The sequence below is a fragment of the Bactrocera tryoni genome, chromosome 1, assembly GCF_016617805.1.
Source record: "Bactrocera tryoni isolate S06 chromosome 1, CSIRO_BtryS06_freeze2, whole genome shotgun sequence".
NCBI lineage: Eukaryota > Metazoa > Arthropoda > Insecta > Diptera > Tephritidae > Bactrocera > Bactrocera tryoni.
The window spans coordinates 23328529-23345041 of NC_052499.1; the positions used below are offsets into that span (position 1 = coordinate 23328529).

The 16513-nt window shown below is 40.0% G+C and overlaps 1 protein-coding gene across 1 annotated transcript in view; it reads right to left on the reverse strand.

Moving 5' to 3' along the window:
- Nucleotides 1-16513, reverse strand: part of LOC120766652 (fatty acyl-CoA reductase wat) — a 136189-nt gene that overhangs the window by 14228 nt on the left and 105448 nt on the right. The window contains exon 4 of the mRNA XM_040092282.1: nt 8849-8982. Within this exon, the coding sequence (XP_039948216.1) occupies nt 8849-8909 (61 nt within the window). The 5' untranslated portion in view covers nt 8910-8982. The remainder of the gene's footprint in view (nt 1-8848; nt 8983-16513) is intronic.

Below are 16513 nucleotides of genomic sequence, written 5' to 3' on the forward strand. Positions count from 1 at the left end.
TCAGGGCTCTGGAATGTGGTTATTATTCTTGGCCAAGCCATCAACCAGCTCTTAAGCGAATTTCTTGCCTTTATCACCTAGAGAAGTCCCGTTCCAAAGCAAGAAATCGGAAACCTTGCAATAATTCGAACTGCAAGTGAACTGAAGTATTTTCTTAAAATCTTGAAGAAACTGAGAATAAGATCTGGTAATGAGATAGGCTTACTACATTATCTACCGGTTATCTTGTATAAGCAGATCAGCAAGACCAGCATAGATCAGTTTTGGTTCTTTGCGATACCAGGTAGAGTTCGGTTCTTAGGTAAAAGAGAAGTAGTCATCCTTTAGGATGCCTGCGCTTGACGTGAATTCAGACTCTGCAGCCTCACTATCGATACCTCTTCCAGTGTGTCATACTGTGGGGACCCCAGATGCTTACATGTAGTCTTGCCAACACGGGACAAGTGCAAAAAAGATGATTCATTGTTACCCTGGTGCGCCGCTCTAAACATTTCATGCAGTCTACTCGATGTGTCAGCACGATTCTGCGGGCGTGTGCCAATGTGAATTTTGTATTGGCTTTTTGCCATCGTAAAACTAATACGCAGCCGAATCGCTACTATCAAGGTAGCGATATACTACTTATATATACTGCACCAAAATGTAGCTTTCTTCAGAGAGGTGTGTATTTACTCCGATAGCAAAGCGGATATAATGGCTTAGAACTCGCTAACTGTGCGCTCAAAACTAGTAAAGGGAGCAGAACATCATTAGCAGTAGCTTCCAGCATCCTCCATATTAAACCTGAATGGGTGTTCGGTCACAACGGAAACTGAAAAGCCGATAAGCTTTGTTGGAGAACCGATTGGAGTCGAGTCGATTCGCCGATGTCTCTTTGTATTCTGGTGTCTGACTTTTGGACATTCAGTGAGCTCAGCACGCCCTGGTCAACGACACGAACTTGAGGGACTGCTTCATTCTTCTCGTCCAGAGTGAACCCAAAGAGATCCTTCGAACTAATGGTTCTTAACAAAGTCAATCTTCTTCAGACTGGGATTAAAATATCTCGTAGACACATCTTTGACGAACCTTACGAAGTTGCTAAGATTGATTTAATCGCCATAATAAATCTGTGATAAACACAAATTCGTCGATCTATGACGATCTAAATTAACTTTTTGGCGTTTACTCATAGTGAAATTCATCGACTTTGGATTAACCCTAAGAGGAAAAGTCAAGAGTGTGTTGGATGTACTTCCAGTTAGTGAAGCCTTTGACATGTGCGTTACCTGAAATATACCTCATTAGTCTACACTCCTCGAAGGCAATTACAGTACGCTCGAAACACATACCAATTCGGAAGAAATTCCAATTCACTGCTGGGTTCAGGAAGGCATAATAGATGCGGCATTAAATCTATCCGCTGATTGACTGCTTGAATGAGCAAAACTGACAAACTTGACATCGAAAGTGGCGACTTTTTTTAACCGCTTACGTTGCTCAGATGCTCACACAAGTGCGCACACGTGCGCACCCTCACCCGCGCGCCATCTACTCATGTGTGCTATGATTCCGTCTGTTCTGGTCGTCACTCTGTGACGCTTGCTGTGTTCATTATTGTCATCGTGATGACACCATAAATTATAAGTGGCCAAAGCGTTTGTTGACAAATATTTACAACAAATATTGACGCGTTTGTTGTTGTCGTTACTGTTGATATTGCTTTAACTGTACGCAAATACAAGCAACGCCCAGACATTGTTGCTGTGCATATAACGACCCTTGGACCGCGAGTTCATACTCATCACCTGCATGCTTTGGGTGTATCTGAAACTCCCTGCGTGGTAACTATCTGTGGCAGCTTGTGGTTTTTGAGCTTTGCACGAAGCTGCAATTTGGCGGGGGTTTGATTGCGATTCTACACAGTTTTGGGGTTAATATGTGATCCCCTATGAGAGCATAACGGGTGCTTTTATGCATTTTTTTTATCAAAGTTTTGATATTCCGTTTCGAAGAGAGATATCTGTTACAAAATCCGACCTCTTTATTCGTAACTGAAAGCTTTGGAATCTCAAGTTCTTGTTAAAAAGTACATTTTGTTCCGTTTTTGACTTTGAAATACCCCTTAAGCGATAGATACTAACAGACGAATAATTTTTTTAGTAGGTGGTAGTACCGGCAACCACCTTTAGACGTGATCAAACTTCGGTGACCTTTTCAAACATAACCAAAATCTCTTATTGGTACAGTGATTTCAGGTATCCTCAGGTGGATTCATATCTAAACCCGCCATAGAACGATAGGTTCAAACTTTCCAGTATATTCCAAGCGGATTTGAGTTCATATCTAAAACTAATGAGCTGTTGAGCTTTTACTCAAATTCTTATTCTGCTCGATATCATATGGGTATCAGAATTAAATACTTGTATATGTGATATGGCTTTGGAGAATTTGTCAGACAAATACAGATCAGAGTACAAAACCCATCATTTGACTAGGTTCTACTGGATATGCGGAAAAATTAGGTTCCAACAGAAACATAGCAAGAATCTATAGCTAAACCTGGGATCTTACAAGTACATCAGAACCCCATTACATAACTATCAATTCTATAAGTTCTGCCGAGCTTCTACCGAGCTTCTACCGCCATACGTGGACCGATAGGAACTGAGCTACGGATATTGCAAAAACTGTAAAATAATTTTCAATCCAATCGAAGCCATAGCCAACTTGTGTTCATTTTTTGAAGAAACATGTGGATTCTACCAAATTGTTTAATGAAGCTTGGCTGCTGTCAAACGGGTAGGAATCCATACTGAACATTTGTTTAGAATTCTTAGAACCATGTAATTTCTCAGGTAGTTATGGCAGAATTTGTAGCTCAGATGGATCGCAATGGAAGCAGAGTCCGTAATGTAATCAGAATTTATCGAAGCACTTGTTCGACTGGATCCCGAGTGAGTTTTATAACCATGTTTTTAGGGATTTCGTGGCATACGAAACTCACCGTAAATCGGAGCTTATAGTCAGATATACATATATATATGCTTGTGAAGGATCTGTCAAAGGGGGTCGGGGAATTTTATTGAGAATGCCTTTTACATAATGATATCTGGATCTCACTAGTCTACCCAAAATAAAACCTCAATTTCTTTTATGTAGCTTACGGCACTTCCAAGTTCTGCAAAGATATAAAATACTAAGAAGTTGCTTTTTGAGATTCAAAGCTGTAAAACTCTTCCATTCGCTACGGTTCTCTCCTTCCTCTCTCAATTGTTTACAAAAATCTGTCAAAAGTTACAAATATTACTTTTCCCCTCGTAAGTTCGGCTCAGCTTGTGCCTTACTACCAAACGTCTGTTATCCATACAATGGACTTTATTGGCTGAGTGTCTGATGAACAACGAACTCCCCCAAATCCATTCATCAACACCAGAATTTGTGTAAAGAATGTGGGCGGTGATAGTCTCTGAGCCATGAAGTGGAAAACCCAATTTTGTCAATCAACAACTGTTGGGGACGGTCTGTGTTTGCGTCCGCGCCGCGAAGACCTCGATTACCGCTGTTCTCTGCAATGTTATTGTAACCGCTAAGCTCCGCCTAATGCAGGTTACTGCGCACCATCGATACCGTTAATCACGAACACATGCGCGCCAGCTCGAGCACAAACGCGTTTGGCTATATGTCCAACAACAACGGCAAAAACGACGAGGCATTTGGCAGTTTCACGATGCCATCAACACTTGCCACCAGGCCGTGGCACATGTGCTGCATGCAGACACTGGAAATTAGCATTATAACGCGGCACAGCTGCTTAGCTGGCAAATCACACTAACAACAAGTACAACAACAACAATATTGGCATTTACAATGTAACAAACGTTTGGCGCGTCGAGTGCCTCACTTACACACACTCATATGCATATACACACGTATTTCCGCATTTGTTTGCAAACATCAGCGAAATTACAAGCAGCTACAACAACAAAAACAACGACAACGCCAACAAGGAAAAACCCCCCACCAGCAATAACCAGGCAAAGCTGCAGTCAATCAGCAATCACATTGAGCGCATCAGCGATGACAATGGCGTACACATGTTAACGGTACAAATGCAGCAGGCAGCCGGGCAGCCGTGCAGCCGTGCATATCAGCGAGTGGCCTTGTCTAACCGACACCAAAGCGCATGCAGACAGTCTGCAGTTGGCGGACAGCCGCTATCGGCCAGATAACCAGCGTCAGCAACGTCAAATGCGGGCGCCATGCACAGCAGGCCACGCCGACAATAACAACAACAACCGCGTTGCCACATACAGGCACCGTATAACCACATATGTGTATGTATGCACGAGTATAAGCCGGCAATTGTTGGTGTTGCATTTTGGTTATCATAAATGTTGCGGTTCTCGCTGCTCACATTGTTGCTATCGTTGTTCTTGTTGTTGTCTGACGCTTGCTTGAAGTGCTTTTGTGTTTGCCTATGCTAATTGGCTTAATGCATTTCGAGCACTCTCCAAGTCGTCCACTCAACGTTGCCAGCTGAGAGGTTAGCTTGGAGTGGGTAAAGCTTCTCAGTCGCTGCAGCGACACACTCGAGCGCCGAGGATGTGCGCAACAATGGTGCAGCAATTCAGCTGAGTGCGACTTTTTTTCTGTGTTTTTCTGCTGTTCGTTGTGCATACATTATGTCCTCAGGGTTGCACCCACTAACGCTTCTGCGGTTTTATTAGTTTTGCGACGCGTTGAAGCGTCGATTTTTATTAATGGAAATATTTAGCGCATTCACAACGGATTTTATTTCTTTTTTATTGCAGCGTTGGCTTAACTCTGCTAATTAAATTTAAGAGTTTGTTACTAGAATACTTTCCACAAATAAAAAAGTTTCCCAACAAGTTTTTCATTTTGATCGGTCAATTTGTATGGCCGCTGTATGCTATAGTGGTCCGATCTGCACAATATCTTAGGAGAGTGCACTCTAGTCTAAGAAAATATCGAATGCCAGACTTCGTGAAGATATCGATACAAATAAAATATTTTCTATACAAGCACTTTACGCCGATTGTTCAGTTTGTATGACAGCTACAAGCTATAGTGGTCCGATATCAGCGGTTCCAACAAATGAGCAGCTCCTTGTTGAGAAAAGGTCGTGTACAAAATTTCAGTTCTATTTCTCAAACGCTGGGGCATTGGTTCGCGTATATACGGACAAACCGACAGATAGACGAACAGACGGACTAAAATCGACTCAGCAGAACAAGATAGACCACTTCTTCTTTACTGGTTAGCCGGTTATAGCCGAGTTAACAACAGCGCGCCAATTGGAGATTCCAAGCGAAGCCAGGTCCTTCTCCACCTAGTCCTTCCAACGGAGTGGAGGTCTTCCTCTTCCTCTGCTTCCCCTGGCCAGTACTGCTTCGAATACTTTTATTAATTTACTTTTTAACAATTAAGTTGAATAAACCTTTAACAAAGTTCTACTCAAATTTAGAATTCTAATTTTCACTCAATGTAAACTCAAACTAAAACACTCACTCAATCCTAACAACATCTTTACTTTCAAGTTTCGAAAATACAGTTAAGGTTTCTCTTACTTTAGTTATATCTTCAAACTCGCGCTCAAATTGAGACTTAATAAATTTTCAAATCCGAACATCAAAGTTTAAACAAACTCAAAGCTAACAAAAACTCAAATTTTGATTCCCACTCAAATCGGAATTGAACCTAAAATACTTAGACCAACTAAAAATAAAATAAAAATTCTATTTTCTCACATTTTTAACTGAATTTCAAACACTCACTCAAACCTAACAGCAACTGGACTTTTAAGCTTCAAAAAATGCTCCAAACTACACTTTCCATTTACATATATTCGCACGCAAACTGGAGCTCTTTTTGAGACAAAATAAAACGCATACTCTAATTTGAACTTTGGGGAGGGAACTTTATGATTTTGTAATTCATTTAAGAAATGTTTAACTTTAAACTATGATTTTATTTTTTATACATATCTCAACATTTAATCAACAGCATAAAATCAATACGGAGTTTGCTCATTTTACAATCTTTTTATTATTTTTTCTGGTTCCACAGTAGTTTCGTAGTTTATGTTGTGGAGTGCGAGGCCGTTCAATCTTTTCTGGAGCATCGTTGTTCTGAGTCAAGTCTTGATTCGGCAGAAAGAAGAAAAGGATCGTTCAGCGCTAGCATTTGTGGCTGGCAAAGTGCAGGAGAATATGAATCGACGGATATACTAGTATATCCTTATCGCAAGTGTCGAGGCTTTCTAAGACAAAAAGCACTTATGTTCTCGTAGTTATTTTAATTTTCCATGGTTGATGAAAAAGCGCTACTTCTGCTTTGAGCTTCATTTGAACGATTTCTAAAACTGTCAACATTACAGTGAAGGCTGGCATCTCCGCCGTCCAAGATATGCGATAGACGGAACAAGAACGGAGGAAAAATCGCCAAATGGGTTGAGTCTGATCGTTTTCGTCGGGGCCTGAAATATGGTAATCTGTGGTACTAGATTCCAGGTCCTAACATCGAAGATACATCCTGTTGCAGCCAAGATTCGCATCCTCTCTGCGCAGCAAGAAACGCACGTAAACAAACACCAACCAGGTTCGATTGAGATGCTACAATCAGAGCAGACAGTCGAACGATTTTCACTCGGCTTGCACTCCTGCTCTCTGAGAGCACTGTCAACTACTCGGTAAGGGAACAGTGGGACGGCGAACTCCTTACGTACAGCTGCAACTGAAACCATTGGTTTTCCGAAAATGCAAAAGAACAGCTGGTATGATGAGGAGTGCCCTGTCGCAGCGGAGAGAAAACATACTGCCTACCTCGCAACGTTACGATCGACCACAACACGTGCGGGATGGGATAGATACCGAGAGTTGAAGAGGAAAGCGAGATCATTGGAACCAAGCCACCAATGTTGTTTGCGGATACGATGTTGTATCAGTTCGTGTAGCACAACAATGGTACGCTCGCTTCCGTTCTGGAAATCTCGATGTCAAAGATGCACCTCGATCTGGTCGACCTAACGTTGAAAAAGTCGATGGAATTATGGAAAAGATTGACCAGGACCGTCACATAAGCAGCCATGACAACGCTAAGAAACTTAACATTCATCATCAAACGGGTTTGAACCATTATAAAAAGCTGGCTACAAAAAGAAACTCGATGTTTGGGTATCACATGAATTGTCTGTGAAAAATTTAATGCACCGAATTAACATCTGCGATTCTTTGCTGAAACGAAATGAAATCGAACCATTTCTGAAGCGATTGGTGACAAGAGACGAAAAGTGGATCAAATATGACAATAATGTGCGAAAAAGATCATGGTACAAGCGTGATGAAGCTCAACAAATGTTCGCAAAGCCAGGATTGACGCATCGAAGATTGTGCTGAGTTTTTGGTGGGATTGGAAAGAAATCATCCACTATGAGCTGCTCCAGCCAGTTCGATTGATTGATTCTACATTTTACTGTCAACAACTGTTGAGGTTGAAACAAGCTATCGAAAAAAAAACGGCCAGAACTGATCAATAGAAAGGGCTTCGTCTTTCATCAGGACAACGCTAGACCACATACATACATCTTTGATGACTCGGCAAAAAGTAGAAGAGTTTGGCTGAGAAGTTTTGATGCAACCACCATATAGCTCTGACCTTGCACCATCGGACTACCATTTGTTTGGGTCAATGCAGAACTCCGTTAACTGAGTAAAGTTGGCTTCAAGAGAGAATTACTTTTCGCAGTTTTACGCCGAGAAACCAGACAAGTTTTGGAATTATGTCTTTAGCGGAAAAATGGCAAAAAGTTCATTTAAAAAAATATGTTGGAGTTTGATTAGAAATACGAAAAGACTTTTTCGACTACCCTATATTTAAAGTAATAAGCTTCTTCTTCTTTACTGACGTAGAAACCGAAAGTAATACGCCTTAACTTAAATTTGTATGTACATACTTATACCAACGAACACCACAACTTAAAAAAAATTGAAATCAAAACTCCATCTCTCACTCACCACAACTCACTCATTGATCGGCTCAACTACCATCAGCACCGATTCATCACATTCATCGCACATTTCATGCAATAAACTTATAAGCAAACTCCTTTGGCTTTCAGCAGCCTGTCAAGCGTCAGCGAAAATATGAGCACAACGTCAGTCGGAAAATCTGAATATTTAGTAAATTTTTTGAGCACATTTAGTCAGACATTTCACTTCATATTTTTCGACAGCTTGAAAGTTCAGACAGATTTTACGCCAACTACAACATGTTTATTATTTTGCCGAACTTTTTATGTGCGCTTTTGTTGTGTTCTCACCCATTGTCGCTGTGCTGTCTCATCATTTATCACTCAAACGCGGGCGCGCTATACAGAAACACTCAGTGCTGAGGTTGAGTGCTTTGGGAGGAGGAGGGAGAACGCCGCCGGAACGCGGAGCAAATGCTAAGCGCACTTTTTCGCCGAAAACAGCCATCAGCGTCGCTGAAGTTATTGTCACCAGCCATTAGCACTGTTGTTATTATTGTTATTACTATTGTGCTTGTTGTTGTTGTGGCAGTTTTATACTATATACTAAAATTTTTACACAATAGACAGCATATCTTCACTTGCTATGCCACAAACAGTTGTACTTTGTTGGCGTTGTTGCTGTTATTGTTGCTTGTACTTGTTTTTTACAACAAATTGTCAACAATGTCGCAGTGTTGTTGTTGTGGGTTTAGTTGCGCTCATATTAACCCGCACCCAATTCGCCGGAGTCTATTAAATTTACATTTCGCTTGCGCGCACTTTGTTGTTGTTTGTTTTTTTTCGAATACATACTTATTTTTGTGTTGTTGTACATACCTAAGGCGGGCGTAATAAACTGATCCTCTATACTGGAGAATTCCTTTATGTTGTTGTTCATTTCTACTTGAGTTGATTACGGCTCCTTATCTGGAAATTCGGACTGGCTTTCGGAATCAAAAATTTGCAAAGTTCTGGAAAACATATAAAAATAAAATATTAATTATTAAATGGATATAAATAGTTATTCAAAACACTATCTATCTGATCTATATTCCTTCTTAATTATTCGAAGAAAAAGACTCGAAAGTTAACCTTCACTTCAAAAGAAGGTCTCTGGAAAATGAATATTGAGAGACCAATCAAAAATGCTTGCGTGACGTATCAATAGAATACTCGGCATATTCGGAAGTACTAGGCATAGAGAAGGCCTGTAAAGTTCTGCTGACTAATTAATATATGTATATAATTATACATATGTATATATGTATATATAGATATAGATATACAGAAAGCTACCACATACATACATAGATAGCCTGGCAGCGTTGCCAACTTTGTCGTCGCCAAAGGTTAATTCCAACGTAGGCAACAAAAGTCCATAATTTGGATTCTCAGTCACAAGAACATTTTTGGCAACGAAAAATAAGACAAGTTGGCCCAAGTCCGATGAGAAGATAATATCGTGCCCGCTAGGAGGGATTATGAGGAAACTCGAAACAGAAATGGCTTAAACACAACGATCGTGATAACGTGAATATTGTTCGGTCAGTTTAAACTTGTTCGGAAACTTTAGCGATGACTTTAACGGAAAGTTTCGCAGGGTGATGTTCCCTTCCCGCTATAGTTTAATCACTACATTTCGAATCTTCCACAACCACCAGAAGCAGTTTGTAGTACCTCATAAGCATATAATTATACGACAATGACGTCGTGTAATGGAATTGAAGTCAAGTGTCCATATCTCTCAGAATTTTTGGCATCTTCACTGCAAGAACACTAAAACTCTCTTCTGTCAAATACACGGCCACTCTACAGGGTTTATAAGGAAACTAATAGGACTGGATCGATTTAAAAAAAAATTATTGAACCAATTGTTACAATTCTTTAAAAACTTTCAAAATACATATGCTCCTTCTACATCGATGCAGCGCTGCCAGCGCGATTTCCAAGCAATGAAGGCGTCACGGAAGGCATTCTCCGGAATAGCCTTGAGAGCGGAGGTGCATGCTGCTTGGATTCTCTCTGTTGTCTCAAAATGCTTGCCTTTCATGGGCCTTTTCAGGCATGGAAACAAAAATGTCTGGAGGTCACATCTAGGCTGTAGGGCGGCTACGGAAGCGTTGGGATACCAGCCTTTGTTAGGTAGCTGTTCACAAGAAAAGCCGTGTGAGCCGGGAGAGAATATCTAATCATTTAAACGAATACTTAGTTGACGGTCTGAGTTCAAAACTTTGCGCACACGAGTCACATTGTCGGTGTTTGTCAAAGTCGCTAATCTTCCAGCACAGTTCATATCAGCGACCTCTTACCGGCGCTCCAAAAAGGCCTGGTGCCCCAAAACACACCACTTCTTGCTAAATCAACATCTGGGTAAGCCTGCTTGATCACATCAAACATCTCTGTCGCAGATTTACCGAGTTTCACACAGAATTTAATCGCGTATCTCTGCTCTAACGAACGCTGCATTTTCGGTTTGCACCACTCGACAGTCTTTTACTCTTTCACTCCGCACACAACCGCACCAGGTAGACAAGTTCAGAGCCGCAACAGGTGTTTTCACATAAAGCATCCCTGCAGGAGAACATTCCTCCAACACGTCAGCGAACTTCAACAATATACCGACCCGATTTCGAACCCAAATCATTTCTAATGGGTACTGAACGCCATCCAGAGTAAAGCTATTAACACATGCATGCTCCCTAACGGTCAATGATAGCATAAAAAGAGCTCTAGTTGCTCGTAAAGCAAGATGAAGCCTAGCGCAACTTCGTTCTAGTTAGTGTAGAAGGGTAAACTTTTACTCATCGAGAATGGACTATGATAAAACCTATGTCCAATAAAACTAGCTAGCTTAACTCCACGCTCCCTATAATCTGAACCCGTAAAAACAGCTCGTTTCCCTGGTCTGCCGCTAATTGACAGTTAACTTATTGCTTTCGCCCCAAGCAGGGACTGGATAATCGTCATAATACCAACAATAAAGAATAGCACCAAAAATACCAGAAGGAAAGATCTTCTTCTTCTTTATTGGCGTAGATACCGCTTATGCGGTTATAACCGAGTTAACAAAAGCGAGAGATGCGAGATTCCAAGTGCAGTCAGGTCTTTCTGCACTTGATCTCTCCAACGGAGTGGAGGTCTTCCTCTTCCCCTGCTTCCTCCGGCGGGTACTGCGTCGAATAATTTCAGAGCTGATGTGTTTTCATCCATTCGGACGACATGACCTAGCCAGCATAGTCACTGTCTCCTAATTCGCTGAACTATGTCAATGTCGTCGTATAACTCGTACAGCTCATCGTTCCATCGAATGCGATATTCGCCGTTGCCATTGCTTAAGGGACCATGAATCTTCCGCAGAACTTTCTCTCGAAAACTCGTAACGCTGACTCATCAGATGTTGCCATCGTCCATGCCTCTGCACCATATATCAGGACGGGTACAATGAGTGACTTATGGAGTTCTTACTTCTCAATTGCCTACTCAGTCCGAAATAGCGCCTGTTGGCAAGAGTTATTCTGCATTGGTTTTCGAGTCTGACATTGTTCTTGATGTTAATACTGGTTCCTAGATAGACGAAATTATCTACGACTTCGAAGTTAAGACTGTCAACAGTGTTGTGGAAGCCAAGTCGCGAGCGCGACGACTTTTTGTTTGATCACGGGAGATATTTCGTCTTGTCCTCTTGCGCTACCTGAAACTAAAAAATATTTATATAAATGTTCAGCATGGTGAGCTGAGTCGATTTAGCCATGCCTGTGTGCCTGGCCGACCGTTCGTCCGTCTGTCTGTATATCTGTCAGTTTTTGAAATATCGCTCTAAACTTTCGCATCCGTTCTTTTCTCCACAAAAAGCTGCTTATTTGTCGGAACGGTCGATATCGCAATAAAGTACTTGTATGGAAAACTTTCTCATTTTAAGAGACATCTGCATGAAATGTGGGGTGGGTTATTGTCCTAAGTAGCGTTGTGATTTCAAAGAATATTGTTCAGATCGGTTCACATTGCCATATAGCTGTCATACAAAGTGAATAATCGGACACAAGTTCCTGTAAGAAATCTTTTGTATTTGTGGTGGCTATTATAGCTTCAGTGCAACTGAAGTTAACGTTTATCGCAATTTAAATTTATTCTTTAACACAAAAACAACAAATACAAAAACACTGAACGTCTCCAAAGCAACAAAATCTAATATAAATAAATTACGAATGTTCGTAACTCCTTGATTGCCTATTTATTAGCCTTTAATTTTGACTGCAAAGCGTGATAGGGACATTAGGCGCACACACACATGCTCACATGAACTGTTTCACAGCATTAACTAGCAGTATTAATATTTGATACTAGTAATTCATAAATAATTAATAACCCCGATTTGCATAGAATATCGCATATCTTTATTGTGGCTGTGTGCATGTGGTTGTGTGTGACTGCACATACACAGCTACACCTGTGCTTGTACTTACACGATTAGCAATTATGTTCGAATTTCGATAAGCTACTTATTACTTATTATGCCTACATACATTCGATTTAATAATAACATAAACACATATAAGTACACACATATATGTATATACACAATACGTGCACACATGCATATAAAAACTTAATTGTGTGCATCTATGTAATTAGAGATTTATTGCACTTCGCTACACACACATGCTCACATACAAAGTCACGTGACACCATGACTGCATTTGCGGACATCGCCCGGCTCATCCAAGCGCCTCCCTACGCTGAGCAATTAGACAAGGCAATTCTTGAATAAGTACCGTAAGTGATTGCAAATCTAGTACACTCGTCCGTCTGGCTTGCTTTCGAGGCGCTGAGCGATTGTTTGTTTGGCACTTCGGCCATTTGTTGTGTAAACCAGTTGACATATAAATAACTTAATATGCAGGTGCTTGTGTGTGTGTGTGTGTGCGCTTGTGTGAGCTTAAAGCATGAAATGACCGCATGACAAATAAAACTAATTAATTAGCTACCATAAAATGCTTCTGCAGGCAAAGCTGCCAGAGCACACACACACACACATGCATGCCTATAAAGTGAAATTTAACAAATAGATGTGTGTGTATGAGTGTGTGCGGCTGAGCTAAATACAAAATGCTCTAATGAATGCGAGTGCACTTAAACTTTGCCTTGAGGCGTGGCCACTTAAGCAGCTGAATTCTACCGAAAACAACAACAATATCAACCAAATAATTAGTAATAGATGCATTTGGCAATGATTTCGCCGACTGCTCTGTAATATTTGCAAACATGCTGCGGCAAATGCAGTATATGCATATTAGGGTGGTCCTTAAATATGTGAATAAAATTGTAAAGGCATATTTTATTAGCTGCTAGAACTATAACAACAATAAAACTGTACTGAAATATATAATTTTTAAGTTGTGGTGTCATTAAGGTGTGTCATATTGATATCAAAATTCAGCTTTTTTTAAAGAACAAATATTTTTTAGTATATACTCAATCTTCATAAGTACTATAATCAAATAAGTCCCGTTGAAGTTTGTATACCGTTTAGTCTTCTTCTTCCACAGAGAATATTATTTTAATGTTCTACAGACTATCCTAAAGTAAATGAATGAGGCTGAAATAAATGATATGCATTTTTAAGTTACACCCTAATGCAAATGTCGATTTGTATACCTCGTAAAGGGTAATCCATCACTAGGTTCCCTGCTTTTTTAAAGAAAAACAACAACAGAAACTTCAAATTTAATGGAGAATGTTTACTAATATTCGAAAGAACATTATTTGGCATTTTTTTTTTTGAAGATTATCTCTTTCAAACGGCTACGTCTCACAGAGTCATACGTTGAGTGAAATTTTCGATGACTGCTTCGAACATTTCGATTGGTAACTGGTGAATGACACGCATGATGCTTTGCATCCAGACTCATTGAAGCGAGATTATTCGCTTAGACCTTAGACTTAACAGACAAAAAATCTAACCGTGTGATATCGCATGATCTTGGTAACCAATGGACCCGCCCAAAACGGGAAATTATCTTCTTAGCAAAGTGTTCTCTTAATAAATTCATTGATTCATTCGATGTGTGGGAAATGGCGCCATCTTTTTGAAACCAAACGTCGCCAAAATCATGAGCTTCAATTTTAGAAATAAAGTAGTCGATTATCATGGAGCCATCACGTTGTGGGTTCCTCCGGCCCACAAACCACACCGAACCTTTGCTCTTTCTGAATGAAATGGCGGCTCTTGAATCTCTTCCGGTTGCTATTCGTGCCAAATGTGGCAATTTTGCTTGTTTACATAACCATTGAGCAGGAAATGAGCCTCATCGCTGAAAAAATTTTGGGTCGAAAACATAGCATTCTCCTTGGAACTTATCAAGAACATAGAGCAAAGTGATGTTGCTTGGAAAGGTCGAGCGGATTCAGTTCTTGCACAAGCTGTATTTTGTACGCTTTCATTTTAAGATCTCGACGTAAATTGCGCAAAGTCATTCCATACGTCAGTCCGAGTTGCTACGAATGGCGCTGAATCAACTCTGAGTTCTTAACTTCGTGGGTTAGACACATTAGGTTAGAAGTAATATCTTCTTATGGAATATTATAAATCAATTTTATGTTCAATTCCATAATTGCTTGAACTGAGTTGAATGATTACCAAAAAGTGTAGAAATTCAAGTGAAATTCTAAGGAGCAAACGTTTTACGGGTGGACAGATACCGAGCGAACACGCTTTAACTGGAAGGACCAAGTGCTTAGCGACCTCTCTGCACTTGGGATGTACAACTGACCTGACCTCGCACATGATAGAGTCAGCTGACGAAGGTTTGTGTTCACGGCACAGGGTGACAAAGAAGAAGAATGGACTCCTTATGTCGAAGTAGAATCTACTCAGACCATTTTGAAATCAGTTGTAGACATACCTTGTAAATCTAGGTAATACTTTTATATGATATAGCAACGAATCCATGATTCTCAAACCTAACTAAAACTAGAACCGTTATAACGAACTATCTATTTTCCCTTTTACTTTTCAATTTATATTTTCTTTTTACTTCAGTATACTCACATATTAAAATCGTCACGAACATCATCCGAGATTCAATAAAGTATATGGTACAAGTGCAAACTCATCAGATGAGAAATGTTAATTAAAGAGTAATATATCGGACCACTTGAAGACGCCAATACAAAACTGTGTGAAATGGTTTCTTCCGTCCTTCATTGAGTTGGACCACCCTTAGTCACTTCAGAACTTAATTTCTGCAGAGATCTCTTAAATCCTGCTGAGGCTGAACGTTTTTATAGCGGCTGCTTGTTAATGTGAAACTTTTCGCTGACGGATCATTAAATGACAGCACAATTTAAGTATCAGTCTGTACATACACAAGTATACATATATGTATGTGTGTACATGTATCGCTCATGTACTTATTTACTCGGCAATTAAATACTACAAAACCAATGGCAACACGAATTACCGAGCCGTGAAACATGGTTTGTGTTCGATGCCCGACGAAATGAGTTAAGTTTTCTCAACTGTACTTTAATTCATTCGCACAGTGTAATAAATTGAGACAAATTTGGCTAAAACAAGTAAGGAAGGGCTACGTTCGGGTGTCACCGAACATTTTATACTCTCGCATGATAAAGTGATAATCGAGATTTCATTATCCGTTATTTACATATTTTTCAAATACCGTATTTGTGTAAAGTTTTATTCCGCTATCATCATTGGTTCCTAATGTGTATATTATACAGAGATGGCATCAGATGGAATTCAACATAGCGTTATATTGGAAGAAGGCGTGGTTGTGAACCGATTTCACCCATATTTCGTACATGTCATCAGGGTGTTAAGAAAATATTATGTCCCGAATTTCATTGAAATCGGTGGATTAGTTCCTGAGATATGGTTTTTGGTCCATAAGTGGGTGATGCCACGCCCATTTTCAATTTAAAAAAAGGCCTGCGTACAGCTTCCTTCTGCCATTTCTTCCGTAAAATTTAGTGTTTCTGACGTTTTTTGTTAGTCGGTTAACGTACTTTTAGTGATTTTAAACATAACCTTTGTATGAGAGGTGGGCGTGGTTATTATCCGCTTTCTTCCATTTTTGAACCGTCTATGGAAATGCCTGAAGGAAACGACTCTATAGAGTTTGGTTGACATAGCAATAGTAGTTTCCGAGATATGTACAAAAAACTTAGTAGGGGGCGGGGTCGCACACACTTTTCCAAAAAAATTACGCCCAAATATGCCCCACCTTAATGCGATCCTTTGTGCCAAATTTCACTTTAATATCTTTATTTATGGCTTAGTTATGATACTTTATAGGTTTTCGGTTCTCGCCATTTTGTGGGCGTGGCAGTGGGCCGATTTTGCCCATCTTCGAACTTAGCCTTAGCAACTTTGTTGCGAGAGTATAAAAACTATATTGTGCTATTAATAAAAGTATAACTAATTCCTTTACATGATATTGAAGGAAAATATTGCTTACAAAGAAGCTTTAAAGCTCATATCAG